We start from the raw sequence: 15,392 nt of genomic DNA, 5'->3' as shown, positions 1-15,392 counted from the left end.
ATGTATAGAGTACCTCTTTACCGTTGTAAAGGTTACAACTCTACATATAACTCAATGAATATTGAATTACAGTCCTTAATACATCTTGCCAACAAACAAAATATATCCTAATGTTTTGGCAGCATAACATTACAAGAGCTCTAGGATCAGCAAAACCTGAAAGAAATTCTTTTAATGTTTGCTTAGTTTTCAGAGAGGACAATTTTTTTGTCTTGTTTTTTTGTCAGGGCTTGGGCTTGAACTTGGTAGTCTCATGCTTGCTCAGCTTGCCTTCTCACAACTAGCACTCTACCACTTGACTCATGCTTTTAAGCTTGGATTTTTGCTGGTTATTTAGAGATGGAGACTTTTCTGCCTGGGCTGATTTTGAACTAAGATCCTTCTGGTCTGTCTCCTGAGTAGCTACTATTACAAGTGTGAGACAGTGTAACTAGAAAATGAAAGGTAAGATCATACATCTATGATCATGATCTTACCTTTCTAGTTACAGAAATTTTCTAGTTACAGATTTTCTAGTTACAGATAACTGAGTGGGTTCTGTCAAAATACTTGTTCATGTTATTAAAAACTAGCAGATCTTCATCTGCTGCTAATTTAACCTGTACATGCTCTCTACAGTTTATTGTAGTGTATGTTTCTGAGTAAATGCAGATATTTATTAGATGGTTAAGGAATTAAGGTGTCAGAACTATATGTATCCAATAAATAATAAAACTAGCTGTCATGGTGATTGATGGTTGCTTTCTGTCAAGAGGCTGAGGTAGAAGGGTCTCTTGAACCCAGGGGGAAGACTAGGCAGGATAAAGAAATTACATCTAAAGCAATATGTGTGTGTATGTGTGTGTGTGTGTGTGTATGTGTGTGTATGTTCACACACACAAACACAATCAGCTGGGAGCTGATTGTGGTAGAGATTATATGTGGTTCTGGATTCAATATCCCACACTGGGGAAAATTTTTTTTTCTCTGTCTCAAACTAGCAAGCTTAAGCAATTACCCATAAATAATCAATTTCCACTGTTATGGATACATTTTTGAAGCTCACTCTGAGAAGATAATGTAAAAGACACGTTTAAATATTATTTCTTTGCAAATGAGTGTGAAGTGATTTAATATAAATAAACATGCTTACTGCTTCCATGACAAAATAAGCAAGAACTTCTCAGATAAACCTTATTATTGTGTGATAGTAAGAAAACAATATTTCTAATAGAAATAATTTCAGCTCCTAATCATACATAAAAATGATCGGATCTTTTCTTTCTTTCTTTCTTTTTTTTTTTTTTTTGTAGGTTGTGGGGCTTGAACTCTGGGCCTGGGCGCTGTCCCTCAGCTATTCAGTTCAAGTTGAGCACTCTACTGCTTGAGCTACAGCGCCACTTCCTGATCGGATCTTTTCTAAATCATAACTTTTCGGAGCTATAGTTTTATCTAAATTATTTTAACAACAAAAAATTTTTTATAGTAGTTACGAATACTTCTATGTTAAGTTCAAAAAATACTTATTAAAGTATATTTATATTGTGCAGGCTACATTCTCAGTCTTAGTTACTTCATTGTTAATGATCTGTCCTAAGAATATGCTTCATGTGTAAACAAAAGTATAATCTCAAAGGAACAGTAAGAAAAAAAAAAGGAAAAAAGAACCTCACAGGAGGTTAGGAGTAACTCAGTTCCTAAAGTATAGACAGGAGAAGAGAGATACTGTCTTTTATCCTTACATTACTCTCTTCTTTATTCAGTCTACACCTACTAAAATGGTGATTTAAGCACTGAACTGAAAAACAGCCCAACTTTGGCCTCAGGCCATAAATGACATTCTGTTCAAATGATCCCTTCAGGAAATAGATTGAAAGTATTTCAAACTACATTTAACATTAAAAAATAAATGCCTTACCTCTTTTTCCTTTCTGTCTATAGCATCTCGTTCAGCTTGCAACTGTATTTCTAGAGACAATTCTGCTTTAGCTTCTATAGCTCCAAACTGTTTGCCATCTTCTACCTTTAAACATATAAGAATTTTCTCAAAATTTTAGCTATTACATTTTAATTACTCAATTTGTGTGTGTGCACAGCATTTTAAAAAGAAGTGCCAATTCGATCTCTTTGGTAAGGAGAAAACTAACATCAATGAGCAGTAAAAAAGCTGCATATATTTGATGCTGAATGCATCGTCCTGCATAAATTCAATCATGAATTTTTTTTTTTTTTTTGGTCATGGGGCTTGAACTCTGGGCCTGGGTGTTGTCCCTCAGCTCTTCAGCTCAAGGCTAGTGCTCTACCATTTGAGTGACAGTGCCACTTCTAGTTTTCTAAGCGGTTTATTGGAGATAAGAGTCTCATGGACTTTTCTTCTCCAGGCTGGCTTTGAACCTTGATCCTCAGATCTCAGCCTCCTGAGTAGCCAGGATTACAGGCGTGAGCCTCTGGTGCCTGGTTACAATCATGAATTTCTAACAGGTAAAATTCATTACATAGATAAACTGAAGACTGGGTTGGGAAGGTGGCTCAGTGATAGAGAGCTTGCCTTGCATGCCTGAGGCCCTGGGTTTGATTCCTCAGCACCACATTAAGCAAAAAGAAAAAAGCCGGAAGTGGCACTGTGGCTCAAGTGGTAGAGTGCTAGCCTTAAGCTGAAGAGCTGAGGGACAGCGCCCAGGCCCAGAATTCAGGCCCCACAACTGGAACCAAAAAAAAAAAAAAAAGATAAACTGAAGACTTAGCTCCCATTTGTCCTACTCTCAAGCTCCTCATTCTGGGCTTCTTCATTTACTCATCTTTACTTTCTGCAGGATGATGGGACGTATTTCACTACTTCTTACACTGGGATAAAGCATCATCCTAAACTGGCATTCATTTTTCAGTTAGCTATTCTTGATGGCTAAAAAGATAATTAACTCTTCTAGTACAATTAATCATCCTTCATAAAGTCTAAGGTATACAAATACCATTTAAAAGTAAATAAACAAAAATGGTGAAAAAGTCAACAGACATAAAGATATACATTATTACTCTCTTTAAGTAACAAGTTCATTAACACTTTTAAAATTTATTAGACCTAATGTTTGTATATCCAAGAATGATCTTTATTAAGACACTTTATCACGTCAACTCAAAAACATTGTCTCACCTTTTGAAAAGTGTCTGTGCTCAGTAATGCTTGCTCCAGTTCTCTTACTCTGCATTCCAATTTCTCAATTTCTTCATTCCGCTCTTGCACATCTCTCTGAAGCTGTTCTTTTGACAACAAAAGCTCACTGCACTTGTCTGTTTTCTCTTTTAGATGATTTGTTAATTGCTCAACCTGAAAATATAATAAGCCACATTAAAAAATTAGGATACATAACTGAAAACCATATTTTATTTTTAAATAATGTTTTCTTTACAGCTGAGAGTGTAGCTCAGAAGGTATATATATATATATGTGTATATACATATTAATGTGATAAACACAACAGTGATATCTGCATGCCCATACTTATATATGTCTATATTTTAGGTTTTACATACATATGAGAGTAAACAAGTAACCTTGCTTCATATGATGGTTCCAGATCCATCCATTTCCCTGCAAATGACATTTTATTCTTTTTTATGATTAATATTCCATTATACATATATACATTTTCTTAATACATTTGACAGGATTTTGGCTAGAGATTTGTTATGTATAGCCTTTATTTTGTTGGGGGTAATTTCGTTCTATTCCTAGTTTATTCAGAGCTTTTATTATGAAAAGATCATAAATTTTGTCAAATGCATCTACTGAGAAAATCATGTCGTCACTGTCTTTGATTCTAAACTTAAGTACTTATTGTTTGGGGCGTATACCTTTATCCTTGTACCCCTGGAATAAAACCAACTTGATTGGTATATAATATTTTGAATGTGTTATTGAATTTAGTTTGCAAGTATTTTTTTTTTTGGGTCCGGTCATGGGGCCTGAACTCTGGGCCTGGGCGCTGTCCCTCAGCTCTTCAGCTCAAGGCCAGCACTCTACCACTTGAGCCACAGCGCCACTTCCAGCTTTTTTTTTTTTTTCTTATGTGGTGCTGAGGAATCGAACCCAGGGCCTCAAGCATGCAAAGCAAGTGCTCTACCACTAAGCCACCTTCCCAGCCCCTTTGCAAGTATTTTATAGATAATTTTTACATCTAAACGCAGGAGAAAATCTTCAAAAACTATTCATTTGATAAAGAATTAGCCTCCAGAATATATGGAGCCCAAAAACCTAAACATTAAAACAACAAATAACCCAATTAACAAATGGGCAAATCAATTAGACATTTCTAGAATGAAGTACAAATAACTAATAAATATATAAAGGAATATCCAACATATTAGTCATAAGGAAAATGCAAACCAAAACTACATTAAAATCCCACATCATTCCAGTTAGAATGAAAATCATCAAGAAACCAAACAAAAATGCCAGCAAAGATGTGGGTAAAAAGAACCCTAATACATTCTTCATGGGAATGTAAATTAGTGTAGCCACTTTAGAAATCAAATATGAAGGTTAATAAAAAAGCTAAAAATAGAACTATCTTAAGAATCTGCAATTCACTCTTGGAGGTATACATATATATATGTATATACATATTAATGTGATAAACATAACAGTGATATCTGCATGCCCATACTTATATATGTCTATATTTTAGGTTTTACATACATATGAGAGTAAACAAGTAACCTTGCTTCATATGATGGTTCCAGATCCATCCATTTCCCTGCAAATGACATTTTATTCTTCTTTATGATTAATATTCCATTATATATATATATATATATATATATATTTTTCTTAATACATTCATTAGTCCATGTCACTAGGGCCGTTTCCATATCTTGCCTATTGTTAATATGGCAATAAACAGTGGGGTACAAGTGTCCATATTCTATCTGTTTTTATATTCCTTTGGATAAACACTCAAGAGTGACATTGCTGAGTTGTAAGGTATTCTTAATTTTTTGAGGGATCTCTTTACTTGTTTCCATAGTGGTTGTACTAGTTTGCATTCTCACTATCAATATATTAGGGTTCCCTTTTCCCCACATCCTTGCCAACATTTGTTGTTTGTGTTCTTCATGATGGCCATTCTGTTAGAGTAAGATGTTGTTTTGATTTGCAGTTCCTTTATGGCCAGGGATGTTCAGCATTTCTTTATGTATTTACTTGCAATTTTACTTCTTTCCAAAAGGTAGGTGTCTGTTCAGTTTACCAATTTATTGATAAGATTATTGGTTCATTAGTATTTTGTTAAGCTCCTTCTTTTCTTTTCTCTCTTATTTTTTTGGTCCAAGACTGGGACTTGATAGTTCATGATTGAACCATGCCTCTGACCTTTTTCAGATAAATAGCTGGCAAAGATTTTCTCTCATTCTGTAGATTGTCTTCTGCAAAGTGACTTTATGCCTTGCTGTGCAGAAGCTTGAGTTTGATGCAGTACTATTTGTAAAACTTGTTCTTTGTCCTAAGATTAAGACTGCCTCTAGATAGTAAAGGGGTGAAATATACTTTGAATGATTATCTAATGGCACAACCACACCAAGACCTTGTAAAGATGACAAATATTATTTACCGATTTATTATTTTTTTAATAAATATATATTTTATTATAAAGATACTGTATAGAGGGGTACTGATTTATTCTTATGTGAGATAAGAAGACCGTAAAACCTTTTTCATGCATATTTTGTAATAGTTATTTGGAAAAACAACAGTTATTTGGAAAGTCATTCAGTTCACACATTTTACCCTACCAGAACTAAGAGGACTGGTGCTGAAGATAAGTTTCTCAAGTGTCTCTAGCCTTTGTTTCTCTTCTACCTGAAATAAAAGACTGATACACAGGCCCTTTCAGATGAATGGCTCTGTGACAGAAGAAAACAGACTAAAATGACACCCTAAGAAATTAGTTCTGATCAAGTAAAGAAAGTTACTAAAAATACACATGATGGTAAGAAAGAAAGGAATAGTGCTCTGCCAGTGAACTACTGAGAAAATTACCCAAAATGATAATTATTTCTCAAAACATTTAAAAACTATAAGCTTAACTATGATTATAGGTTCAAAGATGACTGTAATAAAGCTACTGAGATGTTGGCTAAGATTTGGAGTAAAGTCAAAAGAAAAGGCAAAACCAAGTAGACTAAAATGGTACAATATACAATTAATACATTCTTCTGACCTTGAGAAAATCAGAATCTGAATCAGATCAGGCAAAGGAAAGAGAGAAAAAATGGAGTATAATGTTCCAAAGAAAAATTGAGCATAAATACCCTTTCTAGTTGCCTAAGTTTTTCTAAGTTCTAGAGTTTATACAATCTTTTGAGTTTCAATAAAACACTATTTTTTCAAAAAAGGTGAAGATGCTTTTGTGAAGAGTAAGGGCAATGAATACAAACTCTGTAGGATCGATAATTTTTCTGCTTCTCTAGAAGTAACACTTTATTACAGTGACTTTATAGGTATTTTTAAGTTCTTAGAAATTCATTTTAGATGAAGTCCAATAAAATGAATAGAAAAACCAATTTTTTTATTAAAAAATTTTTTTTTGTCGGTCATGGGGCTTGAACTTTGAGCCTGAGAATTGTCCCTCAGCTCTTCAGCTCAAGGCTAGCACTTTCCCACTTGAGCCACAGTGCCACTTCTGGCTTTTCCTGTTTATGTGGTGCTGAGGAATTGAACCCAGGGCTTCATGCATGCGAGGCGAACACTCTACCAATGAGCCACCTTCTCAGCCCCAGAAAAACCAATTTTTATAAATGAAAATTTTATTCAGAAACTATGTTAATTCAATTTACTCATTCACATAGGAAACATTGCTACATAGGAAAAACATGAGAGCCATGATAGGAAACAAGAGAGCCATGATCCAAAATAGGTCTGCCTTGCATCAAGTACAATTTCTATATCACCATAACAAACTTGGTGGTTTTTGTTTTTGTTGGTTACTGGAGTTTGAATTCAGGACCTTGCATTTGCTAGGCAAGACCTCTACCACTTACGTACTTACGTAATACCTGAATCCCTTTTTTGCTTTGTGAATTTTCTGGATAGGGTCTTGTATTTTTGCTTAGGGATGGTCTTGGACAGCGATCCTCTTACCTATTCCTTCTGTGTAGCTGGGATTATTCATGAACATCACCACATGGATGGTTGGCGAGATGGGAATCTCTCTTACTTTTTGCTTAGGCTTGCCTTAAACTATAATCCTTCTGATTTCTGCCTCCTGGGTAGTCAGGAGTACAGGCCTGAGCTACCACATCTAGTCTTATGACAAACCATCTTTAGAAATTTACACATTCAATCTTTCCTCATTCATGGAGAATTCATTCATTAAAAATAGAATTCTGACATTTCTACATGGGAAACAGGCAGTAAGTGTAAAACAGAAGAGACTGAACAGGAGTCTATCACGACCATCTAGGCAAGCAATGATGACAACTAGAATGTAGAAAATGAGTCAAGGTGGAAAGAATAGAAGATGCAGCACAAATATGACCCATTAATTGGAAGCAAGGTTGACAAAAGGAGTGAGATTGAAGAATTCTAAGATTAAGTAATGAGAAAGGTATAGAGGGCACAAAATTTATTTGCATGAAGAAGGGACATATTTTAACATTACCTTTTTTGTATATGCTAGTCAGTAATCAAGAGTTGTCTTTTGGGCAAATTAATTGAGACATTTCAGGACAGAGTTGGCAGCTGACTATTCAAATATAGAGCTGTCAGCAATAAAGGTACAAATGTGGATTTATACATGGATGCATGGGAAGAGAATATAAAAAATATTAAAGAAGGGGGACTCAAACTAAGTTGTAGGGTATCCCATCATTAACTTTGGTTATACAGAGAAGAAAAATATTAGAGAAGAAAAATCAGTGGAGAAGGTATGTTACAGCAAAGAAAAGGAAGTATTTACACAAGACTATGATTGGTTGAGTAAGGTGAAGACAGAGAGGTAATTATTGGACTCTGGATACTTTCACAGAATAGTCTGAATGGAGATAAAAGAGCTGGAAATTTCACTGGAGTGGATATAAAAGGAAACAGGGTAACTCTTTTTAGTGGAGAAATGAACAGAGAAGTTTTGCTTAATTGGGTAATATTAGATTCAGATGGGACTGATTCAGAATTTCAACGTGCGTGCGTGCGTGTGTGTGTGTGTGTGTGTGTGTGTGTGTGTGTGTGTGTGTGTGTGTGTGTGTGTGTGTGTGTGTGTGTGTGTGTGTGTGTGTGTGTGTGTGTGTGTGTGTGTGAGAGAGAGAGAGAGAGAGAGAGAGAGAGAGAGAGAGAGAGAGAGAGAGAGAGAGAGAGAGAGAGAGAGACACTAGGGACTAAACTCAAGACCCCACTGAGCTGTATCAGCTCACTAAAATTTCTAGGGTGAATATCTCACATTTAAGTAATACTTAATTATCTGATTTATAAGATTTATACATAGTAGAAAGAACTCAATTAAGTTTCATGATAAAATCCTCATTTTATACTCAAGATAAGCTAATATATAAAATCAGGCAATATCAGTAACAGTTCTTACCTCTCTAGTTTGATGTTCGCTGACAGGTTGGAATCGAGGTATAACCTTAAGTTGCTGTTCTAGCTTCTGTATTTCCTGTTGAAATACATCTCTTTCATGTTCTCTATCAATGGCTTGCTCCTGAAGATGAATAATAATAGTAATAACAGAAGAAACAGTAATTATTAAGCTTATGTTTTCCTATATCACTCTTTAGTTTTAAGTTACTTTGAATATGAAGGACATCACCACGGAATACTTAATACCCTAAGCCACAGAGGTATGAAAATTTAACTTAATTTTTGGTATAGTCAGAGACTGCTTTGGCTCTAATTTTATGGGGTGGAAGTACTGAGTCCATTTTTTGCGCTAGTTGTTTGTAAAATGGGCTTTTGATTTTTGTCTCAGCCTATGTCTGGACTGTGGTCATTCTATTTTATGCTCCCTGCCTAAGCTAGGATGACAGGTACACATCAATATGTCCAGGTTCTTCCACTGAAATGGAGCCTTATGAGCATTCCTCAGTCCTCTACCCCCTGGATGACCCAGGATGACAGATGTATCATGCCTAGTAATTAGCTGAGAGGAAGGTCTCACAAACTTTTTGCACAGGCTGGCCTTTGAACCACATTTCTCCCAATCTTAGCTAGGATTAAAGGCATCAGTTACTACACATCCAGTCTAGTCTCTTCAGTAAAATAGTAAACATTTTAAAATACTTTTTCTTTTTTGGGGGGTACTGGGGTTTGTGCTCAGGGTGATAGCGAGGTAAGCACTTTTCCACTTGAGCCATACTTCAAGTCTCTAAAGTACAGTTTTTTTTTTTCTTCTTCTTCTTTTTCTTTCTAGCTGACATTGTTACTGAACTCAGAAACTCTCACTCTTGCTTGACCTTTCTGTTCTACCACTTGAACTTTACCCTCCACTTCCAATTTTGGACTGGATTTGTCTGCCCAGGCTCATTTTCAACTACAATCTTTACATCTCAGCTTTCTGAGTAGCTAGGATTATAGGCATAAGCTCCAGTGCTCAGGTAAAATTAAATGAAGACTGAAATAAAGTAATTCTCCTTAAAATGAACTTACTTTTTTATACAAAAGAAGCATTCCACTGTTAGTATTAAAAAATCACTACACAAATTGGTAAATCAATTTCTTTAATGCTATCTGTTTTATACCTAAAATTGTAAAATGTGCAAGACTGATAGGTCACTATATGAAGAAAACATCAGCTTATAAAATCCTAATGAAGAAAAATCATTTTTTGGGGGGACAGAGCAAAGGCAACATGATAAGAGCTCTAGTCCTTTTGAAGGGAAGCAGTGGTAGCCCATGAACTGGGAAATCTTCCCTGAGTTTGCTCTTTGTTAAATGAAAGACTAGTATAAGGTTAATTCCCAAGTTAGATAAGCTAACTGGTTAAACTTATACACAAGTTAAATGTTCTACTTTCCTTCTTTTCTGGGTCCTCTCCCTACCTTCTTTCCTTCTTTCCTGGTCTACAGATTAAATTCAGGGGCTAATAATAATAAGCATGGGCTCTACCACTACACTATAACTCCAGTCCTAGCTCTAATTGTACTGACACTTTAGGGATTACATTTATACATATGTATGTTTGTATGCATTTATTTATAGACAGGGACCTATCTAACCCAAGCTGGCCTGGAATTCATGATCCTCCTGCTTCAGCCTCCCAGTGACTACGATTACAGATGTAACCATGATGCCCATATCTTGTACTACTTTTAATTCTAATTACCACAAACTAAAAATTGTTAACATTTTTGATAGCTCATGCTTATAATCCTAGAACGTCAGAAGGTTGAGATCTGAAGGAGTGCCTGGGCAGAGAACTGAGAGATTCAGTCCCCTATCAACCAGCAAATGCTGGTTGGAGGCATGGCTCAAAGGATAGGGAGTTAACCATGAGCAAGAAAGCAGAATGAAAGTGAGAGGGCCAAGTTCAAGCCCCAATTCCCCCTCAAAATTGGTCAAATTTTAATAATAGTATTTTTGATAAACTGGTAGAATATATAAGTGAAAATAGTAATTTAAGATTCTTCAGAATGTCTCATATACAGCCTAAAGTAGAACCCAGTAGCACTGTATTGAAAAATCAATACTGAAATTGTGAATACTTACATCTAAAAATTTCCTCATTTTTTCTAACTGCTTCTCCAGTGCTTGACTTTGTTGTCTTAAATCCATTAGTTCAGCATTTTTTTCTTGCTCCAGTTCTATAAACCTACTGACTTGTTCCTCAACATCTATTTCTAAAGCTTTCACTTGTTTTTGAAGGTCATCACATACTTTTTCAGCTTGACATTGTACTTCTAGCTTCTCCTTCATTAGTTTTTCTGTCTCCTGTAGTAATTCTGTTTAAAATGGGAACATATATTTAGTTAAGTTATAATTAATGTTGTAATGAAATCATCCATAACTATGTTTAAATTTTGCCTAAATGAAATACGATTTAGAATTTTAAATATATATAGAAAGTGTTATATTCTCTTATAAAACTATTGTCTTTTATTCCTATATACACAAGTTAACAGTAATAACATTATACAATAACAAAAGGAAATTTACCTTATCACAAAAAATAACTTCTTGTGAATACAACATAGTAAATAACAAAGTAATCTATTTCCACTATTAGGAAAAGAAGAAATCTCAACTAAATTCAAACAGAAAAAACTCACCATTTTCTTTATCACAGGCAAATTCATTCATTCCAAACCCCAAAAGTTTACTTTATATGCATATATAATACACACAAAAGTCAAATTCTGTAAAGTCGTTAACCAAGGCAAGTAAGAGTTACAAAAAAATAAAAAATAAAAAAGAAAAACAACCAAGACTACAATCAGAATTTCCTGTTAGTCTTCCTCCTGATTAGATTCATACTCCTGAGTTGCTTTTGCATAGTCACATGAGTAGACTCTGAGTTCAAACCCTAATTCTGCCATTTGTTCCTGTGTGACATTCAATGTAAAGATCTTCAGTTTCCTCATATGTGAAATAGGGATACCATCATTAACTATCTCTTAGATTTGGCATTCAATAAGGTAAAGCTTGTCAAGATCAGTGACCGGTGTATGGTAAATACTATGGAAGTGTTAACTATTATTACTACAATGATAAAGAGTACACAGCCAAAGTAAAACTATTCACTACTGGAGAAAATGGAAAGGACATATAGTTTTTATACTGATATGCCAACATTATACTCAGGACTGGGAATCTATAGAAAATGTCTTTCCTTTAAAGCAATCCTGGTATTAAATATTAATATAACAGTAAATCAATCAGAAAGTAACTTTTATTAAATGTTATTAATCCTTTTCCTACCATCATCTTATAAACCTCCTGATTTAGAAGGAGCATTCTGAAACAACAGACTGGAAGAGATTAAGCTATTGGCAAGACAAAATGTTTTTTGGTTCTTTTTCTAAAAAACATTTTCTTGGAAAAAAAATCTAAATATTTTTAAGCTCTCTGAAAAAAAACAGGTATAATAAGATGATGGTTACTATGATTCTCATTTGTTAATTTCAAATAAAAGTGTGCACTCTTACATCACTAAGTTGTGTTGTTAAATAGAAAACTGTAAGCATGAAACAGCAACAAGACTGAAAAATTAGGAACATGTTAGTTGGTTGAAAAATCAAGGGCCACCAAAATTTGAGTTAAGTCTACTACCAAAAAGAAGTCCATGCAATTGTATACACACACACACACCTGTTCCAGGTGCTGCATCAACTGCAGCATTTATGGATCCTATGAGAACAGAAACAAAACAAAACAAAACACAACAGAAATAGAATTACGCCTTCTATTTTCTAAAATAAGTTAATGAATGTGCACACATACTTTGAAAAAAAGTTTAAGATACCCGTTATTATTGCTAATACTTTGAGAAGGACCAATAGTTCCTGTATATTTTCTGTGTGACATATTCTTTCCCACATTAAAAATTCTAGCCCTAAATGTTTTAAACTAATTTGAGCATCAGAAAAATGTATGCTGCATTCTAAATTGACAAATGAAACTAGAGAAAATATACATCTATAATTTCAAGTATTTGCTCAATATTAAAGAGATCATGAAAATGGAATTTAATGTTCCGTTGTTTCAAAGACTGATATTTGCCATTAAACAAGCTTTAAGATGTTACCTCATTTTTCATTTAAGGAAAACTAAAGATTACTGTAAATTTAAATATTTAAATATTGAACTCATTTGTGTGTATGTACAGGTAATGGAGCATGAACTCAGAAGCTCATACTCTCATTCAGTTTTTTTTTTTTTTTTTTTTTTCTGTTCAAGATGAATCACACCTCCACTTCTGGGTATTTGCTGGTTAGAAAAGAAGAGTCTCATGGACTTTTCTGTCTAGTCTGTCTTTGAACTGTGGTCCTTAGATCTTAGTAGCTAACACTACATGCATGACCCACCAGTTTCCAGCTTGAATTCCTGTTATAATTAAACTAGATGCTAGCTTGTTTTAACAGCAACAGACCTTTTCAACATGTTCTGCTTATAAGCCCAACCCATACCTGCTCACTTCTGGTATAAGATCAGTTTTTTTGAGTTACTTAATCAAACCATCTAATTTTTATGCTTTTCTTCTGTTAAAACAAGAAAGCTAACACAATTTACAAAAATCCAGCAATAATTACTTGAGGACAGGTCTGAAAATAAAGAACTAAATTTTCTTTTGTTGTTGTTGTTATCTTATCTGTCAAAGGTAAAACAACAAAAATATCCAATTCCACTAGCAGTGATATTCACTAGACCTATGTTGAAAAAGAACTATACAATTTTGTGGGGAGGAAGGTTGGGAGGGAAACAATTGGGAGAAAACAAGAGAAGAGGTGATACTGTTAAAAAAACAAATGTACTCATTACCTGAACTATGTAACTGTAACCCCTCTGTACATCATCTTTACAATAAAAATGAATTGAAAAAACCAATTCCACATGAATAAAGACATTTGGCTACAAAATACATTATCTTGTAATTTTTTAAGTTCTTATATAAAATATATTAATAATGGCACTGAAAGAGATAAAAAGGTCAACTTGAACGTTTGATAAACATGAATAAAAAGAAAACTATCATACAAAGTCTGAAAATACATATGAAGTCTGAAAATACATACGCTGTTCAACTGGGCCTGCATCTGCTTTCATAGCCTCCTTCTGTCTAGACAGTAACTCTCTTTCTTCTTGAATGTGCTGTTGATCTATTTCCAATTCTTGCAATCTATTACTTGCACATAGCAATTCCTGCTCAAGGCGATCTATAATATCAGCTTTTTCCTGAATTTGCCTTTCAAAAAGAGTTTTTTCATCTGCATAGCCATCAATGACACCTGTAAAACAGAATCAACAGGGAATTTGCTGACAGTACCAACTCTTAAACTTTATTACGGTATGTTCAACACTCTTTTGCTTGTTTATCTCTGTATGAGATAAATATACAAATATGAAGAATTTCTAAACTTTCCAGTACTTTGCTACATTAAAGTATCACATTTTGTTCATGTGACTCATTTTATTTAATAGACTGAAGTAGATAAGCTTGTGGAAAGCTTCATATAAATGAGGTGTTTGTGAACTGAATCACATTTCAAATATACTAGAGGAGGTTGATACTTTAAGTACTACTATAAGTTTAACACCTACAACAGCATCAGAGGCTTCAGAAGCTTACACACTTAATAAAGACCTTATAATACAACAGTATCTTTTAGACCTAGTCTGCTCTTCTTTAAATTCTAAGAATTGTCTTACGCTGGTGGAATTACAGTAAGAACTCACCACCACCTATTTCTGTATTTTCTAACATTTTTAATATTTTCTGATTCTACAAATTATGTTTATAGTTAAGTACATTTTCTTAGTTATAAATTTAAATATTGCATAAAGAACTCTAAAGACAAATGGCAACTACTTTTAAGTGGTGACTATAAATCACAGTAGACTAGTAGTTTCCAAAAACTGGCTATATATAAAAAAATCTGTATTTTAATATTGGAATTTCTTTCCTCCCAATTGCCAATGGTAAGGTGCTTACCCTCGGCTCTACTGAGTTCCACAGCCAGCTGTTCTCTAGCCCTGGACTCCTCATGAAGGCGTTCTCGCAGTTCTTCTTGGCACTTAAGGGATTCTGTTGCTTCCTGTTTCTGTCTAAATGACTCACGCATCAACTCTGTTTGTGTAACTTTTGCATGTTCAAGCTATACAAAGAGGGAAAGAATATATAAAGGAAAATAAATTGTTAGGAAAACTAGTATTGTGGTGTTTTTTTTGTTGTTGTTGGTGGTGGTCATGGGGCCTGAACTCAAGTGGTAAAGCAGCTGCCTAGCAAGCATGGAGCCCTGAGTTCAATTTCCGGTACCATTTCCAAAAGGGGAGGGAAATGTGCTTCTTTTAGAAATAAATCACCTTAAATGAATGGATAAATATTCTATCATATAAATGAAAACAAAAAAACTAAAGCAAGACATTTATTGTATTTCCTAAAGAATTTTGTATATTTGATCTATGACAAACTTTATTTCTTTTTTAACTAACATATACTGACTATACTCTTATAGTATATGCTATATGGCAGACTAATGATACAGATTAATCTAGTGGTATCAAACAACAAACCAGTATAAATAATTGATTTTCAAAAATCTTACAACACAAAGATATTGAAAATACAGCCTAATTAAAGTACATACATTGGCATACACTGGCGACATTCCTAAACATTTTCAAAAATGTCAGTATAGATTTGAGACCACAGCTTTCACTCAGGAGGTAAATGGATCACTAGGGATTGAGTCAGGTATATGAAATAACAAAA

At 34.2% G+C, this 15,392-nt stretch overlaps 1 protein-coding gene across 11 annotated transcripts in view; it reads right to left on the bottom strand.

Annotated features, from left to right (window-relative positions):
- The window catches only part of Akap9 (A-kinase anchoring protein 9), a 130,390-nt gene that overhangs the window by 37,700 nt on the left and 77,298 nt on the right, over positions 1-15,392 (bottom strand). For 8 of the 11 annotated variants that reach the window (XM_069996454.1, XM_069996457.1, XM_069996460.1 and 5 more), the window contains 7 exons: positions 14,613-14,775; positions 13,696-13,908; positions 12,272-12,310; positions 10,673-10,905; positions 8,550-8,669; positions 3,131-3,304; positions 1,898-2,002 (listed from right to left, as the gene is read on the bottom strand). In XM_069996454.1, coding sequence (XP_069852555.1) covers positions 1,898-2,002; positions 3,131-3,304; positions 8,550-8,669; positions 10,673-10,905; positions 12,272-12,310; positions 13,696-13,908; positions 14,613-14,775 — 1,047 coding nt within the window. The remainder of the gene's footprint in view (positions 1-1,897; positions 2,003-3,130; positions 3,305-8,549; positions 8,670-10,672; positions 10,906-12,271; positions 12,311-13,695; positions 13,909-14,612; positions 14,776-15,392) is intronic. The other 3 variants (XM_069996456.1, XM_069996463.1, XM_069996462.1) reach the window with 1 other exon arrangement.

The sequence above is a fragment of the Dipodomys merriami genome, unplaced genomic scaffold, assembly GCF_024711535.1.
Source record: "Dipodomys merriami isolate MVZ:Mamm:240054 unplaced genomic scaffold, mDipMer1.0.p SCAF_5, whole genome shotgun sequence".
NCBI lineage: Eukaryota > Metazoa > Chordata > Mammalia > Rodentia > Heteromyidae > Dipodomys > Dipodomys merriami.
This window is presented reverse-complemented; position numbering and strand designations above follow the sequence as displayed.